This window comes from Notothenia coriiceps, unplaced genomic scaffold (genome assembly GCF_000735185.1).
Source record: "Notothenia coriiceps isolate Sejong01 unplaced genomic scaffold, NC01 NC01_scaffold00033176, whole genome shotgun sequence".
Taxonomy (NCBI): Eukaryota; Metazoa; Chordata; class Actinopteri; order Perciformes; family Nototheniidae; genus Notothenia; species Notothenia coriiceps.
The window spans coordinates 159422-182341 of NW_011365877.1; the positions used below are offsets into that span (position 1 = coordinate 159422).

Here is a 22920-nt window from a genome sequence, read left to right on the forward strand (position 1 = left end):
TCTACAAAAACAATAAAACACACACGATGTGAGAGCTCACCTCAAGCCTTTTCTCCCATTTGCCTTGCTTGAATGCTTTCAAACTATTAACCGGGATTTATTTCCCCCAGTTCTTTGCGACAACATCCGCAAATGGACCACACCAAACGGGGTAGAAGCAGGTGTTTGAATAAACATGTGGGTTAAGAGTCATAGGTAATTATTAGGTGCAGTGACAGCATGGTCTTGAAGTTCTTTGAATTGGTTTCGCCCACAAACGGCTACACTGCACATACAGGAGGTATTTAGGGGCGTGGTTTATTCCCTTCAAAGGTGTGTGCGGAAGAGCTCTGTCTCAGGTGCTTCGTGACGATACAAGAAGACCTGCTGACATTTGGATTTAACCTTAACGAAGTGATAATATAGTAATTTTTATAAAGAATAAGCTACACATCTATTATTCATTACAACACTGGTGTGAAGGTAAAGCTGATCCTGTTGGACTTCAGTGGGGGGGTCGCTTTTGGAAGATGCATTCCGCCCGATATGAATACAACGTAAGTTCTTATCAAGTTTGAAATTAAACTTCTTTGTGCTAATGAATATGAAAATTATTCTGTACAATAGAGAGACACACCGTTTTACTACACACCCAAAGTGTGGGCCTAGCTTTTCTGTCGGAGCTGACTATCTGTTTACACGACGAGGCCTACATTACCAACGATTACAAACGTGATATTTTGGCCCTTGACAACGTTTTGGCATATGGGGCATTGTACCGAATTAGTGCGGTCCCACAACAAGAAAATCTATTTAACAAAACAATTAAGTATTCAGAGATAGATATTTACTAAGAATATGTTATGGTCTATTTAAACACAAGGCATTCAATTAGATAGTGATAAGCAAAAACATCATGTAGGCTATAGGGTACTTTCCATTGGGAAGTAGCTGTCCCCAACCCTGACATTTCAATTTCAATTTCTGTAAATAACACTTAAAACATTTTTATTTTATTTTGTTCGATGGTGTAATTAGAAGATCTTTATGATTACATTCAAACAGAAGTTGGAATATTTAGATTTATTGTGGGTTTAATCTTTTAATAAAAAACTATACTAAAAAAAAATCATGTCCCCAGTTTTCATGTCACTACCGAAACACAAGGGGTTTTAGTCCAATGGCTGAGCCTGGTTTTTAGGCCACACTGCCTAGCCACTGCATCCCTGTCCCTCATGGCTGAATGGCTTCATAGACTGTATGAGCTATATCCCATACTTTTGATATACATCTGTTCCAAAATCTGAAAATCGGCGTGTAACCTTAAGAATTGTCACTACCGAACACTTATCTTCAATTAAGTAAACTTTTTCGGAGTTTTATGCAAAGTATTGTGTTTTTATGTGTGTAAACCTCTCTATATTATATATAAGTAGTTATATAGTCTTTGATCAGTATGCAGATGACTCTGTAATTGTTAGTAGGCTCCAGGACAATGGGACCAGCCACGGCCCTGTCATTGACAACTTTGTCAGGTGGTGTGAGGAGTCCTATCTACAACTGAACATAAGCAAAACCAAGGACATGATCATTGTTTTTAGAAGACATCCCCACATACATGAATACATGAAGTCTTAACAATCCAGAATCAGACTCAAAATTGAGCTCTGATCCAAACTGTGATGCTGTGTGCAAAAAGGGGCACCAGCGTTTGTACTGTCTTAGGAATGTCCTATTTTAACATTGACAAAACCATGATGATCATGTTTTATCGTGCTTTTATCGAGTAAATTCTGTCTTTTTCACTAATGTCATGGTTTGGTAACCTGACTTTAAAGAGCAGAAACTCTCTGAGTCAGATCATGAAGTGGTCCAGCAGACTGATTGGTGAGCCACAGCTAAACCTGGAGACCCTGTACCTCAGGCAGTTAAAGCGGTTATCCAGCTCCATATTAGATGATGACTCCCACCCTCTGCACTCAGAATTTAAGCTTCTTCCTTCGGGCCGGAGGTTACTTGTCCCAAGGAGTAGAACGAAGCGGTATAAAAACAGTTTTATCCCAGCAGCTATTTCACAAATTAACAAATCATACAGTAGGAGCGTCACACAGATGCCTATTTGTATTTAATTTTGAATGTCCATGTTTGTACTTGTGTTTTCCTTCTTAAAATGTTTTTTAAATATTTTGAGATTTGGTTGAGCAGGGTGTACTTGTACTTTTACTAGTCCTTTTATTAGAGGTGTGTCTGTTGTTTGTGTTTGTTTTTAGTGTCAGGGTGGAACCCTTGTCTTTTTCTCTGCAAACAGAATCTACCTACTGGTACGAAATAAATATCCTGAACCTGAATTGACATGATCGTTTTGTTAGTGACAAAATGGAATGGAAAGCAGGTAAATCCCATAGTTTTGAAATAAATGTGTTTTTAAGTCTGAAAATCAGTATGTTACTTTAAAGGTATCTTATTATACTATTTTTAGGCATATATTATAGGTCTCAGATATATAAAAAACATGTCTATGAAGTCTTTTGCTCAAAATACCAAACAGATTACCCATTCTAGCCTCATATCCCTCTATTTCAGCCTGTTACTAAAGTGCTGATTCGGGGGTCAGTAGCTTCGAACATTCACACTTCAACATAAGGCATGTTATGAGTTAAGATTCAGCAATAAGGTTGAAGGAAGATGATAAAATACTGTGGTCACTACCGAAACACTGGATGTTTTGTAAAAAATTAAGTATATTGACTAATCAAGTAAAACGATATGATACTGATTGGTTTATTTTTTTATTTCAATTTCAACAATCATCAACTCTGGAATCAATATGACCAGTATTATGCTTTTTACAAAGAAAAATTGCATTGTGATTTTTATTGCATTAATTTAATTGTGAAAACCCTCAAGAAATATTTGTTAAAATACTATTTAGAGAAGGGAAGGTAAAACAATCTTAACAGGTTAATATCATACTGTTTTACTACAGAGTATGTACTATGTTTCGGTAGTGACCATTTTTGGTAGAGGAAGAACATTCCAATACAGTATGAAAATACGATATAAAAATGTACGGTTATTTTACTAGATATGTGTGATTTACAGTATATATGGTACAAAATATATATGGACAAAGTTTTGGGAAAAGAACATACACAATTTCAAAACTGTTCCAACCTGACTTTGCACCAATTCGGTAGAATGGCCCATATAAAGATTATTTAGTTTCTGGGCCTCTTTTATCCAAGCACCAGCACTGATACTATGATGTTGTTTTCCCTCTGGTCTGAAAGAATAATTGAACTTTGAAGACTTCACTTAGGCTTACACCATTTTTAATCCTATGTGGTGTGTCATTTTGGGCAGTGGGCTGTCACAGCAAAACAAGTCGGCAAAGTTTAGCATGTCTGAAGTGAACATTGTATGTAAATAATAGAATAGAGGCCTAGAAAACCTCAGTCAGACACAAGGTGTCATTATTATTTGTTAATATAAACATTGCTGTTATTAGTCTATGTTTTTGTTTGCGGTATGGAAAACGTTGGTTGAATGTGAGTTTTTCAGCCAAACTGAGGTACAGTTTTGTGTGTGCATCAACAAAAACTGCAATTATACTTTGTGGTAAAATGAATTATTTGTTGCAAGAACACTAACATGTTACCACAGTGGTTTTAGATCAACCACGTTGTTTGTGTGTGATATTCAAACAGGCTTTTAAAAATGATAATTGGATGTGAAAACTGCCAAAAAACTTTCCTCACCTATAGGCCAACTTCTTCTGGAACATGCATACATTATGTAAATATCCATACAGTTCTTGTCACTACATAATTCAGTCTTGTTTGAGATGAATGAATTACCAGTAGAGGTTGTGGGCAGAAAATAGTGTCGGCCAGCCAAAGGTGAACTTCCCTCTGTGGGGACTCATTAATGGTTACAAGGCTTTGGTCAGTGCTGATGAAATTCACCAGCTCTTTACAGCCTATATTTGACAGCCTCACAAAAAACACTCCTTACCCTAGGGGAAAGACTCACTGGAGTGTACTAGTGTGTGCAGGCTACTGCTGAGAATGTAGCCAAACAGGAAAAGGCTATTTCAGCAAAATAAACCTTTTTCTTTATGCATTAGTGTGACAATAACAAGGAGTTCAAATCCATTTGTTTGACATGAAAAATATCTATAGAGCCATTGCCAGGCTCAGACAGGAGTGGGTGCCTGTTAGGTATTTGTCATAAAAGAATGGCCAAGCATCTGCTTACTTGACCCCTCCCTGCTTATTTGGAGACATAGCGAAACTAAGAAAACAAGCTGCTGCTTTTTCCTTTTCTTCCTTTCATTTATTTTGTTCATTAAAAGGTTATTCTTTGGAAAAGTGTGTGGGATTGGATTTTTCAAGAAAACTTTGAGTTGCTGTAGGTTTCAAAATATACCTTCACAAAAAAATACTGTAAAGCTTGCCATGTACCACTCCTTGGCATTCTACTCCTAAAAGTTGGGAGAGATAGTTGTTGTTTATTAAGATGCAGTGAAACTGTTGGGAAACTATCATTTATTTCCTTTGTTAATATTTGATTACTTCAATAAGTAGATACTAGATCTAATGGGAATTCTATGATTATTGCAGTCAGTCTGTTCTCTGTTTATGTGGTGACTCAGTAGAGTAGAGAGAGAGAAACACTTCTTCAGGCAAGGCCATGCTTTTTTCTCTTACTTCATTTCAGGACACATTTCAAGGGTATTCTTGTTGAACAGCAGTAAAGTGAGTACAGTGTTAACGTCACGTCTCTTATTGTTGACTCTACTGAGCGATGCTTTCAAAGGAAAACTAGACAAAACTGGATAGTTAAATAAAAGTTTAATTGTGTTCAGTTATCACATTGGCTTTGTTTGTACTTATTCAGGGCTTTGCCGCTTTGGCAAATGTCTGCATCTTTGATAAGAATAAGACATTCTCTGTAGAGATGATCCGATGATTTGAAAATGACGTGATTGGCTCCGATCCCCGATCACGTGATTTTCAAAAGATCGGAATCGGGAGAAAAAAATCGGGGATCGGGATTTAAAATTTTTTTTTTTTAATAAATACTTTTTTTTGTTTTTGTATTCAATGTTACAAAACAAAAATGACCATGTTCAAGTCTTAAAGTCATCCTGAGGCCTTAGTTTTGGTTTCAAATTACACAACATCATGTATGTGTTGCTTCTTTGGGGCTTGTTTTCATAGACCTGGTTGCTTATTTCTCTCAAATCTGGCAACAGAGTGGGCAGGGCGCAGTGTCTAATTGTAGCAGTAAGCTAATGAGTACTGACAAGCTTGATTTTGTTTTGATCCAATGCTGCACAACTGAACTGATCCAATGCTGCTGTGAAAAAAAGAAGCTATATCCATGTTGGATAGAATATCCAATTTAAATTAAAAAAAATAACCTTAAGGGACAACTTGAATGCTTTTTTCTTTTTTTTCTCTTAATGCATTGCATAAAGATCGGATTGGGAAAAATCGGTATTGGCAAATTGTCAAAATCAAATGATCGGAATCGGATCGGGAGCAAAAAAAGGTGATCGGGACATCCCTAATTCTCTGTGTGTAAATCCTGATGGAGGCTGCTTCCATACAAGGCCAGCAGCATTCATTCAGTCCTTCTCTGTTCTGTAAAGAGGAAGACGCAGTTATGGAGGATTTTGTCGATTTTTCTCCCAGCCTTTTGCCTAGTTCCTCCTTGAGCAGCAACTCTGTAGTATGCCACAAGGCCTCAAGGCCTCACTCCTCCTCACACACTGATGCTGCAGTATAAGGGGCTAACTGTGTAAAGTGTATGCTTAAGGCCAAGGTCAAGTAATAGATCTCTGCAGGTGTTTACTAAAAGTAAATATGAGGCTACTGAAATTGTATTGATTGGCTGTCATATTTGATTGTCCCTTTTTTGCTAGCAGTCTCCTGGATTTGTTTGGATAGGACAGATCTATGCTGGTGAGATCAAGAGCGTTTTAAATGGGAACTCTACTGATTTTCAAATCAAAGGCCGTTAGCAGGTCGTTGAGGGGTTCTACCGCATAATGTGTAAAAAGTTACTAAAGCTTTTTTTTGTCTCCAGAGGGAGCAATGCCAAAACTGATGAACTGCTCTAAGTGATGTCACTTGAGCCAAAGTCAATTGAGGCTGAAGAATAACACTTTGAAAGTGAATACATTTAGGGGTGTTTAATTAAAAACAAGTGAGCTTACCTCATCTCTGTTTTCTAGCGACACTGATTTAGCTGCTTCTAGTATAATGTGCCAAAATCAGCCCTCAAGGGAGAGCGCCAGTCCCTTTTCCTTGTGGCCAAACTGTGGGACTACAACTTCCGCGTCCGCCACATAAAGCCATGGGTCCCAAATATCCTTTTTCCCATAGACTTAACTTGGGAACAGGACATCTGTAAATCAGCATTTTTATGTAGTTGAGCTTAATCAACTTAAAAAAATAGTCCTTAATTGCAAGCTAATGTGTGTGTGAGTGGAGGTGGGAGGCGGGTTTATGTATCTCTAAGGGTCCCATGGATATGGAAGGTCTGGGTCCTGTTATACTCACTATAAGTCAGTAACAGTCAAGATTATTTGTTTGGCTCTATGCACTACTGAGCAACCTTTTATAGGAATGAACAGTGTCGCAGCCTCAAAAGGCTGTATCCAGGTCTCTTTATACATCCACTGCCCAAATCTTTAACCAATCTGTGGCAGGTTGCACAGTGGGTAATGAAGGCTCCAGGTTTTAACAGGACTATATGCAAATGTGCAGAATGTGTTTTATCTGGTTCAGCTGCATCAATTTCTTAATATTATTTTTATCCACCCTGAGTTGGACAATGTTGTGGCTGTGCGATTCTAAAAGGGTGGAGCTCTAGTCTATATACAGTCTATGAGCTCAACTTTAGGGCCGAATGCTTGGCTTTTGGCAGGTTTTGCTGTGTGTCACTGAAACGGTGTCAGCTTCTAGTCACTACACATTAGTTTCGAAATATGTCGACAAACCACTTGAGCAGTTGCAACAACAACATGCAGATTATATGCAAATGTAAAAAATATCGGGCTGCACCTGTGTGAACACACATGGAGGTTTAGAGAAAAATGTTTATTGTACACACGCTGATCACACTTATCCCACAGTTAAGACCAAAGGATAAGGGAAGTATTTGTTGTGTTGCTGAATGTGTACAGCATTCAACTGGCTGATTATCTGGGAAATACAAAAAAAAATGTCTGAAGCTTGTAGGCCTTTTTGTTGATCCAGACAGTTTGATTTGTCACAATACGAAGAGCACTTAATGATGTCTGGTCCCTCCAAGCCACGACAGAGTAAGAGTCAGCCAACACTATACCAGAACTGAAGCACTTAACATAATTCTTAAGGGTTGTAATTGTATACAGTATGATATTTTGTATGTTTCGTGTTTACTATGATTTTGCTGGGATTTCTTAGTTCAGCGCTATGAATTTTTTTCGATCCCCTATCTTTGCTCTCAACATCTTATACGAAAATGTAAACATTTTTTTTTTTTTATCATATCGGGATTGGCTATAGAATTTCTGTATCAGTTAAAAACAATACATCTGTTGCATCCCTTACTTAAAATCATTAATCATTGACTTTGTTATTCCCATGTGCTTTGCTGTGACATGTCAACATGTCTTCTGCTGAGACCAAGAATCATTGTATTTATATTAGCTGAGAATGAGACTTTAATATCTATAATATAGTGGGTCCCTTTTTACAAGGTACGCCATGTTGCAAGGTCATCTTTCTACTTTAGGACAAACCATACAGTGGCACAAGAAAAAGTAATTTTGGGTTTTATCATTACCTGAAGGCCACCATAGCTCTGAACCCGGCCATGGCATGAATTAGTTGCTTCTAATATTGTGTTACGGTGAAGATGGCCTCTGAGCAAGGCAAAGGTCCTGAAAGAGACCACAACGTTACAGTACTTAGTTTTGCACTTGGTAGATCGTTATCGCTGTATTGTAAAGGGAGGGGGAGAGGAAGGGTATTCAGTTTGTTCCAATTTGCAATCACCCCACTAGATGCCACCAAATCCTACATATTGTCCCTTTTAAGGATTATTACACTTACACAACCCTTCATTATGTCAAACATTGCACAGCAGTGAAGAAAATATTTTTCTACCAAAATAATGACTTGGTATCTTGTTATTTTGAGAAACTGAGTCAGTGTATTTTGAGAAAGTTTCCATAGCATCTCTAAGTAGCCAAGTACAATGCATCTCTAGTTTATACCCTGACAAGAATTCTGGATTGTTCAGACAAATCGTTGTTAATAAGGTTGTAGACCAGTGTTGTAATGACATAGCTGCAACTGTGCTTGAGGTCTTCGTCATTTTTCACCACACCCTTCAGCAGTTCTAAATTGTTTCCCACTTGTTAAACCGGTTAGACTACTTGGAAAAACTGACTGCAGGATATTTCACAACAACTTTGATTGCTTTTCTTGTCAAACATTAACATTTCGTTTTAGTCTGCATCCACATGATTGGTTGTGTTGAGAGACGGACAGCATTACTTCCTGTTTAATAATTGGCAAGGCACGGCTGAGCTGGTATTTAAAAAAACGATTGCACATAGCTATAAAATGTTATACTAACTCTTTCTAGGAGTGAAGAATGGCAAATGATGGAGAGCATATAATGGTTTTATTAGGCTGTGATCAGGGTGACTGATAGAGGGAGACCCTGGAGCACTCGCTGACCCCATCTCTAATGATCCTCCTCATTCTGGCCCATGATTGCTGTTAGAGATTCCAATTAGAAAGCATGTGTGGAAGCCCTAGCGTAACAATAGGCCTTAATCGCCATGAGTTATCATCTAGACTCATGTAATTGAGCCCCCATCTTCAGGGGCAGCACATCTGACAAATTGATTTAATACCAAAGTGATTCTCCACCCCTAATAGCACTTGGGCTTCTTCACTCATGGGCTACAGGCACTGAATTCATTGTGTGTTGATTACTAACTGGCCAGAAACCTCTCTCTCAGTCCACCCACTTGAGAGAGCTCAACAACACAGACAGACAGACAGACAGACAGACAGACAGACAGACAGACAGAAGCCCATAATCTCTACGTGGTCCTTCTCAGTTAATCATGTAATTTCTTCCCACGAACATGTGTACCTGAAGGTGTGAGTGTGATAGCTTCGTCCCACTACCTGAGCAGGTCTGACCAGTCTTGTATGCCACCATGTGACTACCTGTTTGAACTTGTCTCTCTAGGAAAGAAGTTAAAGGTGTACACATCCCATTTTTGTTTATATATATATATATATATATATCTGAAGTTAAGGTATTGAGAAAGGAAACTGTTCTTGTTTGTTTTACAAATAAAATAATAATAGGTCTACACATTTGTCATATTTTCATAATGGGGACAGTGATGAATTAAAAAAAAATGTATGTGATTAATGTGCTGACAGTGTTATTTCTATAAGTTTACTTACGGAAAATACCTTCTAAGACAGGGATGGGCAAATGGCGGCCCGGGGTTTGTTATGCCTGCTATGCCACAAATTAAAATTATGGCATTGTTGTTCTCCAATTTAAAACAAATATATATATTTTATCTGTGAAGTTTGCATACAACCCAAATAATCTTTTGGAGGTTCCCAACGACCTACTCTGCATTATTCATTTAATATTTATATTAAAGGAGAACATGTGATGGTTCCTGCAGAACCTGTTGTTGGTGAACCAATCATTGTGGAATCATATCTATTGTAAAGCAGAGGTTAGTTGCAGTGGTAATGGCGATTGATGCCACTTTTAGATGTGCTCGCAAAGCTAATTATTTCTAAACGTTTTCCACATAGCCAAAACCAGGGAAAGCCACCTCGCACTGATATTTACATGTTGTATTTAATATAAGTATAGAAATGTAATGTATACTGTCTCTCAGAAATGAAGAGATGCTGATAAATGACATTGTTTTTGATCAATACAACTATTTACTTGTCAATCTCAATCTTTATTTATTTATTTATATAGCACATTTATAACAACCTCAGTTGACCAAAGTGCTGTACAGGGAACAAATATAAAATAACACAATAGGAGTAAAATAACAAAACCATAATTGAAAACAAGATTAAAACGCACAATAACTAGAAACGTAAAAAAACGCATACAAATATCAAAATGTTGTGCTCAACTAGTATTAAAATCAGTGCAAAGAGATTAGTTTTTAGCTAATATTTAAAAAGTTCATTAGACTGAGCAGTGTGGATTTGTACTGGGAGGCTGCTCCACAGTCTGGGTGCTGCCACAGCGTAAGCGCCTGTGGTTATTGTCCTGCACAGAGGAACCACACACAGCTGAGCACATTGCTCTAGCTGGAGCACGCAGGTGCAACAACTCAGACAGGTAGTGTGGTGCCAGTCCATGCAGCGATTTAAAAACTTTAATGAGTAAATGTTGTAACTGACAGGAAGCCAGTGAAGATCTGCCAGAACAGCTGTGATGTGGTCATATACTCTCAGCCCGGTAAGAAGGCGTGCAGCCACATTTTGGACTAGCTGCAGGCGACGGAGCAAAAACTTATCAACACCAATACACAGGGAGATACAATAATCTAAAAAGGACGTTATAAATAGGTGGATGATCTGGTGATTTACTTGTCATTCTGCTTTTCTATTTTCAAGTTTTCCAATTAACCATGGACATTTGTAGAGTTAAAACATTTATTTTTAAAATAAATGTACAGCAATCAAACGGCAAATGTTGACAATTAGTGTCAAATATATTTTTTCAATGTTCAGCGATTTGATGTGTCATCTGTTATAATCGTTATTACTATTGTTGTTGTTATTATATATGCTCTCCAACTATCAGCAGTTGCCATTGAAAAGCCCACGTCACGTAATTAAAGTAAATATGATCTGCATCCACATCACGGGGAACTTGCTGTATGTTTGCTCACCGTGTATCTTTTTCTTCATCAGGGCCGCAATGGCCGTCACGAGCAGATTGACTTCCTTACCAACAAAGAAAAGCCGTCGTCAAAGCGGAAGATCGGCATGGTGATCGGGGCTGTGGTGGCTTTTCTCATCCTTGCCGCCGTTGCAGCATTCCTCATTTGGCTGTTTCTCTGTGAGTATAGTTAGATGCTTCCCTCTTATATATCATCCACAGTAGAGTAGTCTTGAAGTTTGAAGCACAGTGCTTTAATATGTCTGGAGATGTTGGACATGTGGTGGACAGTTTTTGACATAAATCAAAGTTATTCTAAACAGAAATAAATGAGAAATTAGCTGAATATTTAAATTATTTAAATCAGTTACTGCCAAGACAGCCATAACATCAGATACTGCAGAGTGGATCATTTGCACTTACTGTGAAGACACAGCTCTTTGATAGAAGAGTGTAAGAGTGGCTTGTTTGGACTTTGTAATTTCCCATTAGTGTTTGCCTATTTGACAGCTCGGACTTTCTGCTTTTAATAATGCAAAAGAGACAAATGTCACAAAGACTAAGGCGCAGCTTCCTTGTCATTTACTCATACTGGGTTTGATGAAAAGGCCTCTGAAGTGTTGATAAGCAGCCTCTTGATTCAACTGGCTGCTTTAATTGCTCTGAGAGCCGAACTGTCTGCTGGATATCAGATCACACTGTACAACTTTGAAATGGTGCTTCAGGCTCTCTTTAAAGCTCTACTCTTCTATCAGAGGGAGCTATCTTATAGCATTTTGTTGATCAAACACTGAACTCACACCTGCCTCTCCCCCAAGTTAAAGACGCTGATTCAGAAGGCAGTTATAATATGCGGCTCGGGCCTTCAAAGCAGGTCTACAGTGGGCATATGAAGTTGGTTGATGTACCGTATGACCAGAAGCTGGAGGACACCAACAGCAAGGAGTTCGGCAAATTGGCAGACAACCTGGAGGCACTAGTGAGTTTCACATAAGATGAGTTTCCTGTGTTTCTTCCCCTTTCTTTCAGCTATCCTATTTATTGTTAACTATTTTGAGCACAGTGTTACATTCTGTTCCCTTTTCTCAGTGAGGATTAGCTGTGAAAACGCTTTTAAAAAATGCCCCTCCCAATGCAGAGTTACTGCTGAAGGCACAGTAGCGTGGGCGGGATAAAACGCTGCACATTCGCTTCGTGATTCCCTCAACAGCATCTCCTATTATTGGAGGCAGTGGAGATGTTTGTAGCACCACTTAGGAGCAAGTTGATAGCAACAACAAAAAAAAACATCAAGCGCACACAAACGTACATAAGTGAGGGTAAGGATTAGAGTGGAGCTGGAATATTAGATCACTAGATGATTGAGGGGAAAAAGCTTTTTGATGTACTAGCTTTTTTTGCAGTTACATACAACAACAAACAGGATAGCTTTTTTAAGGAACAGTTTCAGGTCTACGTTAGTGTTTACACTATTGGGAAGTATGGCTTTAAGTAAACAATGCTTGGCTTAAAAACACCCTTGAGATAGAGATGTCATGTTCAACTAACTGTATTCTGTCTCTAGAGTCCTTGAGAAAATATAGTTTATCCTCTCTGTCTCTAAAGTTGTTTTAGTAAAATGCTAATGAGTTTACTTTTGATGTTGCTAATTTAAACTAATAGTCATTTTGGTATATTGATATTTATATAATCTCCCAATGTCATTTGCTGCTAAATCCCTAACATTACAGATGAAACCTGCTCATGCTTTCTTACTCTTTTCTTGACGTTAGATGTTGTATATGCATAATACATGTTGGTGTCTAACCTGCATTTAAAACTACAAAGAATGACTCCAGCCTCGTCTGGTACACTTCGCAGCTGAAGGCAAAACACTTAATTGAGAATCCCATTGTTGTGTGCTTTGCATGGGAGGCGGTTTTTATGTTAACATACTAATTTGTACTTCTGTCTTCAGGCAGACAAGCAGTCCTTAACATGTTCTTTTCAATAAAACCACACATCTTTTATACACAGCTTTTACAAAACTACAAGAAAGATCCACTCCTCGGAAAATACTACAGCCAGTCTGTGGTCACTGCTTTCAGGTAATGAGATGTTGAGATTTTTCTCTTTTTTTATACTGCTGAGCAGATGGTGAAAACTTCATGAAAAAAATGTTCACAATAAATCTTGCATGAAGAAAATGCTATGTTGCACTGCCCCCTGGGAGTTCAAAAAGTTGTATTTTGTCGAATAAAATCAAGGTTAGATGAGGTCTGTTGACAGTTATGCGTTAAGCATTGGACACTAGTTGATTTAGACATTTTTGTTCAATCTGTAATGGTAAATCTGCTTGATTTGTCTACTAGGAATATCAGTAATTGTCATGTTCTATTAATCTGTGCTTATTCTTGAATTTTGAAGCTTGTTACTAAAAACTCTCTTTATGCTCTTCCTTCCCAACCTCCATCCATTTCTCTCTCATCTCTTTTTCTACCAGTGAGGGTGTCATCGCCTACTATTGGTCCGAGTTTATTATTCCTGTTGAAGACCTGGAGATCGAGCCGGAGTTCTCAGAGGAGCGAGTGCTGGAGGTGTTGGAGAAAGGCATGAAGGAGCAGCGCAGCCTTGGGAACCCCAAGGATATCAAGATTAGTGAAGTCACAGCCTCAGGTAGGTACCATCAGGGCCAGGGAGGAGGAAGGGGGGAGGGGGTGGGGAGAATCATTACACCAATAGGCAGAAAGATGGGGTGAAGATGGAGTATGCTACATCTGGCTGCCTTTTATGACATCAGCCTAAGATAAAACTCTGCGAATACAGATCTTAAAACACTGTCATCTCCTATCAGCATTGGTATTCTGTTTGGTTTCTATTCGTATTAAAGGAGCTTGCTTTGAGTTGTGCTGATAAGATGATAACAGATAAGCCAGGCCCCTCTGCTTGTGCTGCATCTGAAATTGCACATTCAATGCTGTTTGGACCCTCTAATGATATTAGCTGGGCTCTGGCCTGGCTTGAGACAGCCATTTTTCTTCCTTCCGCTCTATCAGCATTCACATTGCATTTGTCCACGTCCTGGCCCACAGCCAAGCGCTGGCCCTGTGACTCAGTGGTTTTTTGGTCCTCTTTTAAAATGATTTCTGTGGGTATGATTTGATGTCGCTGTCCCAGATAGTTAGACAGAGATGTATGGGTTGCTGCTGCAGGGCAAGGTGAGATGGAGCAGAAAGTGCTACACACCATCACCAGTTCCCATAACTGCAGGGAAATTGAACAGAAAATGTGCAAACCAAATATTTTAGGGCTCATGCATCAAATCGTTTCAACCCTCCCAACATCAGCGACCCATTCTTACCTTTCCTCCTGTTTTTCTGCCACTCTCTCTCCATCTCCAGCCACAGATTCCCGCATGGCCAGGAACCCCAGAGCCAGTGAGTACAGCGTGTCCCATTTCAATCACTCAAAGTTGTAATTTTCCAGCTGGCTAGATGCTCACCCCCCTACCAGTCTTTAACAAATGCCTGGCCTGTACTGTACATGTGCGGCTGTAGTCAGAGATGGAGATCCCTGCGTCAGGCACACAAAACACTTTTTTCTTTAACACTGCTGATGTATTACTATTAGGATGATTAGACTGAATTACATTAACTTAGTAGCTGTACCATCTTACATTAATCTATTTTTCAGATACATCTATAACATAAAGGATGGAATAGTTTGACTGTTCAAATGTGTCATTGTTTTTACATAATTAAATTTTGCATAATTGCAAATAAAAGTTACTCATCATTTTTATGCCCACTGTATGATTCAACTAATCTTATTTATTCCCAGATGAGTGTTTCTTCCGTCTGGAGGCTTCCGGCACGGCAAAGACATTTCATTCACCAGGCTACCCTAAGGGCTATCCCCCCAAGTCACGGTGTCAGTGGCAAATACGAGCTTCAGAGGTTGACGCCATAATGGTTTCTTTTACTTCTTTCCACATCGAGGATGACTGCTCAGATGACTTTGTCTCCATCTATGACTCTTTGAGTCCAGATGACTCGCAGGCCATCACAGAGTAAGTCAGAGGGCTGAGAATGTCCTGGCAGTTTGGAAAACATGTTGGTCATGGTACATGGTCATAAGGGTAGGGGCAGCATTTCTTGCACTAATGACTCTGAAGTAAAGGCAATAATCTGACTTGATTTGCTTCCACTGTAAAATAAATTGTGACACAAATCAAATTCTCATTTGATCTTACACCTTGGTAGCAGGGTTTGTTTAATAGGGTTCAACCAACATTTGTCTAATTGATTTAGCCTTGACGATCAGAGGGAGGGGGAATATAGTTCTGCGTGATTCCCACAGGAAAACCACGAGGTATCACTTGACTGAAATGTTGCAGAAGGGTTTAGGAGTAAAAGCTCTTTTTGCTGTGTGTGGAAAACATGTTCCACTTAATTCCTTTCAGTAGATTTGTGATTACAACTTTTTTTTTGTGAGTTGGCCCTGAAGCCTTTAGCACTGCATGTCTCTTTTTATTGTTGACTTTTGAGACCTCGTGAGATTGAGTTGGCTCAAAAAGACCTCTGCTTTCAAATCTGTGAAGGTTGCCAACCCGAATCCTGCTACACCACTGTGTGTAATTGCACTTTGTCTATGGGGGAGGGCTGTGATTCTGAAACTACAGGCTCCTGTATGCAACATCAGTTGTAGCTGCAGGCAATTTCTAACTCTGAAATCATTGCCAAACAAATATGCTTTACCAGGCGATGCATAACATTTTATAAATCTATTGAGCGATCAGTTTTATCCAAGGTGACATGAGGTTTATGAGAGCCATAATATAATACTCTCTAATGACATTATTCTACTAGAGGTAGATGTATTGCTGATCTTGCGGCGTCATTCACACCTCCATTGCTCTGCCTCCAGCAGTGCTGAAACTTTCTGCTAATTCACCTAATGTTTGACTTTGAAACTCCGCCTAAGCATTTTCTATCAACTGCTGGCACATCTCATCTCATGTATATCTTTTACTACCCCTCTCTGCTAATCTATTGATGTCCCTTTTCAAATGTGTGTGTGTGTGTGTGTGTGTGTGTGTGTGTGTGTGTGTGTGTGTGTGTGTGTGTGTGTGTGTGTGTGTGTGTGTCATGGGATGCGATGCAGACGCATTTCTTGGTGTGTAGGAGGAGGAGTGACATGCATGTTAAATAAGGTCTTTATGAACCAATCACCTCTTCCTCTGCTGTAGGTCCCTGCTGGGAAAGAGGTACGCCTGAGGTTCACCATGTTCCGCATGAAAGAGCCTGGGGTGGATATCCGTGTATGTCACAAAGACTATGTGGAGGTGTTGGGCACCAAGTAAGACATTCACTTATTTAAATGACACCTGATTCCCTGCAACCGTCACGGTTGACAGATTAACTGTTGGTTCAACTTCGACCCACTACAGTTCAGTTTTTCTATGAATTTACATGTATTTTAGTTGGTCTTCCTCACAAGAATATTGTAATTATTCAGATACTTTACGAGTGTTTTGTTTAGGAAATGTCTCAATGCTCTTTTTTTGTTTACCCGTTTTGGTCACGGTATATCTAAAACATCTAGTATTCATTTTTGTATGCAGTCTTAACGCATGCTCACTATTTCCCAAATACATACATGTTTCAGAACAATGTGTCCTATGGTGGCACGCGCAGAACTTGTCATGCGAGTCCAGCAATATTTAAATAGGGAGACATTTATATTACCGTTTTGGTTGCAATTATTCTCTAATATCGATCAGCAAGTAATCATCAGAATAACTACAACAATTAAAACATTGTTTTCCTTTAAACATATGTCTTGTGTCCCAGGTATTGTGGCGAATTGTCCTCTTTGGCTCTGATCAGCAAAAGCAACGTCCTAGAGGTGATGTTTCACTCCGACGAGTCCTTCGCTGACAAAGGCTTCAGTGCCGAGTACAGCGCTTACGATCCCGCAGACCGTGAGTAAAGAGTCCCGTCTCTCACCCATTTTTACATGGCATTTGGCGGGAAGGCTGAAATGTTGGGATGTGACAGGGACACTCATAGCCTGCCATTACAGAGTCAGACAGGGTTAGGGGAGTAGCTGTGAAGACTGAGAGACGATGAGATGGCAGCTGTTTGACAGTCAAATGGAGCCGTTTAGTGATAAAGGCTTAGGAACTGCAACAAGAGCTAGACTAATCACCAGATAGCTTGTTTATTGGGTCCATTTGATTTGCCACTGTCAGTCAGGAGCACTCCACTTATAATGGCTCTGATCAACAGGGACAAGGATTGGCAATGTGATGGATGTTTTGAACATACTGTGTCACTCCCTTATTCTTTCTTTTTGTAATCATATTTTTTTCTCCTTCTTGTCTTTGCTCCTTCAATATTTTTTCTGTTGTTTGGGAATAGCTTGCCCCGGCAAGTTTGCCTGCGCCTCCGGCATCTGCATCACAAAAGACCTGAAGTGTGATGGCTGGAATGACTGTGGTGATATGAGCGACGAGATGGAGTGCAGTAAGTTCCCACACGACCAGACAGCACTTTTTCTTTTGTTACTCCTTTCCTTATTTCATATCCTCTTCTCATATGAACACCTACTTGCCTTCTTGAGAGAGATATATGACAAGAGAACATCAATACCATGCTCATAAATTCCCCTTAATATGTATATTTTCTATTTTATTTTATTTTTATTCTTGTTTATTTCTAAACAACAATATTTGTTTTATTGTAAAATGCCTTGTATTTTAACAATAAAACAATTTCCCAAATTGGGATCAATAAAGTACCATCTTATCTTATCTCTTAAATATGAGGCCATGGCCAGGCAAGAAGCTAGTTAGCTTAGCATTAAGACAGAAACACAGGGAAATTACTCACCTGGCACTGTCTAAAGGTAACTAAATCAGAAGAGTATGAACACGTTTATTGGGTGATTTGTTACGGTCTTACCTTCATATTAATGTCACTAGGCTCCATGAAGTAACTTACTGTAAAACAAGCCCTCAGAAGCAGGTACTGGTGTCCAATATATGAGTGATTTGGGTTGGTGAACGATCCCTTTTCACTTGTATAATCGTCCTCAGTTGCATTGATTAATACACACTATTTTCTCTTACTTCAGAGTGTGAAACTGATCAGTTTAGTTGTTCCAATGGCCTGTGCAAACCGAAACTCTGGGTGTGCGATGGAGTCAACGACTGCGGAGATAGGAGCGATGAAAAGAGTTGCAGTAAGTATTGCAAAGCCTATAAAATGCTAATTGTGCTAACATTAAAGGCACATCACTGCTAATACTCTGGTCACTGTCTCAGTCATCACTTTATTCCGTAATGGAGTTTGTTTGAAGCACTGCCCAATTTTCTCATCACTATCTTTCATTGGCTCCAGGTTGTCAGCCGAACGAGTGGCACTGTGGTAACGGGGAGTGTTTGTCTCATGACGTTGTGTGCGACAAAAAGATAAACTGTGAAGATGGAAGCGACGAGGCCTCTTGTGAAACCTGTAAGTGGCAGCACTTATTATTTTTCCCAGCCAGTTAATATATTCAACAAGTATGTTAAACAATTAACCTTCATCTGTAAAGTTTTAAGTTTTACAAAGACATTGCACTGCCAACTTTATTCATAATACAAAGCATATTTCCTGTCACTGTTCACATTCTCCCTGCTCTTTCTAACATTTCCTCCCCTTTCTACTTCCCTCTTTATCAATTTTCCTTGCACTCACCTAGTCAAACACACACACACACACACACACACACACACACACACACACACACACACACACACAGGACTTTCTTGTATTTCCTTTTGATTTGTACTTCTGTGAACAAAGAGGTATATTAGACCTCAACCCCAATCAATACCCCAAATCAATGCAATCTGCTCCTCAATCACTACACATTGTGCATTCAAGCCTCACTTTAAAGCCCCACTGATTGCATAGTATTTTACTGGTTAAACTTAGCAATCATCTAACGCTTTGATTGAAATACGCTATGTGTTTTGATTTTGGGACCTGTCTCCACCCCATTGTAGCTCCAGGCGTCTGCTCTGAGTTCAGCTTTAAGTGCGGGAACAGCGACTGTGTCAACAAGGTGAATGCCGAATGCGACCGCGTCAAAGACTGCTCTGATGACTCAGACGAGGACAGCTGCTGTAAGAAATGTTTTAATCTCTTTCCCCTTCCAAAATTAAGCTTTTTTTTAAAACATATTTTAAAACAGCTGAAAGTGGATCTAATCTCTTCAGTGTCATTCAAACTAGATTATAGCAGAGCTGGGTTGAGCTGCGCGTTGGGCTGTCTGTTAGAAAAGAGCCCCAGGCCTTGACTACTTTATTTATTTCATTCGTCTTTGAAAGCAGCTCTTGTCAGCCCTGAAGTTTTTTGCTTTTTCCTCCATTTAGGCCTCAGGGTGTGTCTGTTTTTTCATCAACTAATATGCCAGTGTGCCTTATTAGGATTCCAGAGAGTCATATAACAGTTAAGGCCAGCATCATGATTGCTTCCAGTAATCTCTTTTTTTCGATTATGCATGCCATTCTCTCCAAATATTTTGCTCTTACCCTCCAATGCTCCTCCTCTCTCATTATATCCTCTGTTAAATGTCAGCGTGTGGCACCAGGCCGTATAAGCTGAACCGCATCGTGGGAGGGCAGAACGCTGCCGTGGGGGAATGGCCCTGGCAGGTCAGCCTTCACTTCCTGACCTATGGGCATGTGTGTGGGGCCTCAATCATATCTGAGAAGTGGATCCTCTCCGCCGCCCACTGCTTTTCAACCACCAGCCCAGAGTGAGTGACAGCTCAAACACCCATAGACTGTACCAAGTAGATAGTATAGTAACACATCCACTCTTTTTTTGGTTTAAAAAACATTATTAGTGTTTGGTTTATCATCACATTTTTCAACCTTTTTATTAAATTCCATTATGCATTATTCTCAAACAGAACTCTGCTCAACAGAGGAGTATTTTATTCAAATTGTTAAATCGGAAAATTAGCCACTGATGGAGTTAATTTAGAAAAACCTTGGGGAGGGGGGCAGAATTTACATCTTAACTATGAAAGCATGGAGCTGTATTCACAAGAGTGCCCTGTAGGTGGAGCACAAACCCTGCTGTTAGACCTGAGCAACCTCTATTGTTGTTGAGAAGGGATTGTGTTCATTTTCAGTTGTTGATGATATTTGATAAACAAAATGATATTTAATTTTCAAGCTTTTTCTACATTACTTTATATGGAAGCCACAACAAAGATATTTAGTCATCTATCATCGTAAGTCGTTTTGCATATTTATGAACAGATCTAGCACCTACAGTATATCAATAAAATGAAATGCAATCCAATAATCCAGCACTACCTTTGTGGTTTATGATATTCTGTTTTTCTGTTAGAGAGGTTGCTGAATTGCTTTCCATTGAGTTTACAGTACTAGTAGCATAGGTTGCAAGGCATGTGTAGATTGTTACTAGATTGCACATAAGTTTATGATGTTGCATACATCCATCCTGGCTCCCATGTAACCTTTGCCCTGCATGCTTCCAAAGGAATCATGTTGCCTCCAACTGGCAGACCTACAATGGCATGCAGGACCAGTACAAGCAGGATGGAGTGCAGCGCCGTCCAGTGAAGAAGATCATCACCCACCCAGATTACAACCAGATGACCTTTGACTATGACATTGCACTGCTGGAGCTCAGCGAGCCGCTGGAGTTCACCAACACCATCCAGCCCATCTGCCTACCCGCTCCCTCCCACATCTTCCCTGCAGGCACGTCCTGCTGGGTCACAGGCTGGGGCGCGATGCGAGAAGGAGGTATTATGCATGAATTGAACATTTTGGATAGAACTGTCATTTGTTGTTTCTCACTGTTACTGGTTATTATATATTTATGCTGTGTTCTCTCTCAATTCGGAGTGACCCACTCTACAGTTGTGTTTTCCCTTTCTGCATATCCAACTAAAATTTAAGACATCCCACTCCTCCCCCCCATCTTTCTCAAAATGAGTTATTCATCTCTGTCCTTCATCTTCCTCCCCTGCCTACTTCCTCCTTCTTCCCTTTATCTCGTTCTCATTTCATCCTTTATTCCGCCTTTCCTTTAATGTCCCTCCCATTTCTTTATCCTTCCCATCATGACATATTTCTCTTCCACTCAACCCTCCCTCTAGTTTCCCCTCTCATCTTTTTATCTCATCTGCTCTATTCCATTAAGCCTTCCGTCCATATCCATATATCAAGACAGACGTTGGCTCTCCTGGGAAGCCTCTTAAACCTTCATTAGCTTACACTAATCCAGACCATTAACACCTTTTGATGTTAGTGACGAACACAGAGGCCATGTGACCCCTTTGTCCTGCTCTTTCAGGTTCAAAGGCTCAGCTACTGCAGAAGGCGAGTGTGAAAATCATCAACGACACGGTGTGTAACGTTGTCACCGAGGGCCAACTCACCTCCAGAATGCTCTGCAGTGGATTCTTGTCCGGAGGAGTTGACGCATGCCAGGTGAGACCAATCAACATGTTCTCCAGAATAGAATAGAAGGACAAAAGGCTGATGTAGAAAGGTTTTCACACCCGTATAATCATCATGCTCTCACATCCAAAGCCGATCTAATAATTGCTCTCCTGTCACCAGGGAGACTCCGGGGGTCCCCTGGTGTGTTTCGAGGAGAGTGGGAAATGGTTCCAGGCCGGCGTCGTGAGCTGGGGCGAGGGCTGTGCTCGTCGGAACAAGCCGGGTGTTTACACGCGCGTCACCAAGCTGGTAGACTGGATCAAGAAGGAGACAGGGATTTGATGAGCTCGGTAGGATCAGAAAAGGGACACAGAACGGGGAACAACTTGAAAGTGCTAAAAATAATGGAGACGGAACTTTGAGTCGTATTCAGGACAAGTCTCTCCAAGATCTATTCATGTAGCAGCAGACAGCTGAGGATACTGCTGCACCGACCCAACTACTCTCATGAATGACCTAAAGCAACTTATTTTATGTAGACGAAACTCTGCAAAGTGTCTTTTGACACACATCAAAATAGTCATATTTCACTGGTGAATGTATCCTAAGAGAAAATGAGGAAATATACATATTCTAACAATTTTGTTCCTAATATTTTTCAAATGTAACTTTTTAAGATGGATGGAGAAACTGAAAAGGTTATATAGTTTAAAAATAAGGAAATATGTCTCTTTTGGCTCTCTTGGGCTGCAGTCAGTTTGGAACTGTGCCAGTCGGTTAATGCTGTAAAAAACTATAAATTGAGGTTTTTATTAATCGAATATCCTATCAGACCGTAAATGGGGTTCGGCCTATTTGCAACAAACAAGTTATCTACATGTATTTTCCAAAGCATTGCATAGGTTTTTATATTGATTAAACTATTTTTATTTAGCCATTAGTCTCAGTTTTTATCAGTAAACATGAACTTTTAGCGCTGTCTGCATTGCCATGTATTTTTTATGATAAAAACAAAAGAACAAGATAAAGAATCATCATGATGCTCAAATCCATGCAGGGGCATTTTCATAACATACAAACATTTTCAAGCCAAAAAGTCATGTTTGGTAAACCGAATTGTACCAACTGTACGTTTCTTTTTGAGTTGTTGTTGATCAAACCAGTGGTCATAGTCATAGATCAGTATTTGTATTACATATTTACAGATGCTTACTCGGCTTGTCTGGTCTGGAGTTTCCTCTCTTTGGTCACTGCAAACTCAGTGAACTTTTAAATCTCAAATTTGACAGGATGGGTCTTTTATATTTGCTCTTATCTGCGATTATTCCTGCAAATATTGTTGTCTGGATAAGCAAACCAAAGATTTGCAAAAGTGTTATTTATTTAAGGGGTAAAAATTAAGAAGAAAAAAATGTTGAAGGTATTACTCAATGGATCTCTTTTTCATAATTGTAAATGTGTATTGTGTGAAAGCGGGGAGAAGCCTCAACTTTAAGATATTTTCTTGTACAGTGTCTTTGGAATATGGACATTTT

At 39.6% G+C, this 22920-nt stretch overlaps 1 protein-coding gene across 1 annotated transcript; it reads left to right on the plus strand.

The window, feature by feature from the left end:
• Positions 1–326: 326 nt before the first annotated feature.
• On the plus strand, positions 327–22742 carry st14 (ST14 transmembrane serine protease matriptase). The gene is made up of 18 exons (XM_010789702.1): positions 327–536; positions 10965–11112; positions 11751–11911; positions 12949–13019; positions 13415–13587; positions 14313–14348; positions 14752–14980; positions 15174–15177; positions 16160–16269; positions 16764–16894; positions 17334–17438; positions 18049–18156; positions 18315–18428; positions 18965–19084; positions 19539–19719; positions 20475–20743; positions 21297–21433; positions 21566–22742. The coding sequence occupies exons 1-18, from the start codon at positions 510–512 to the stop codon at positions 21725–21727; spliced, it is 2286 nt and encodes a 761-aa protein (XP_010788004.1). The 5' UTR covers positions 327–509; the 3' UTR covers positions 21728–22742.
• The last annotated feature ends 178 nt before the right edge of the window (positions 22743–22920 follow it).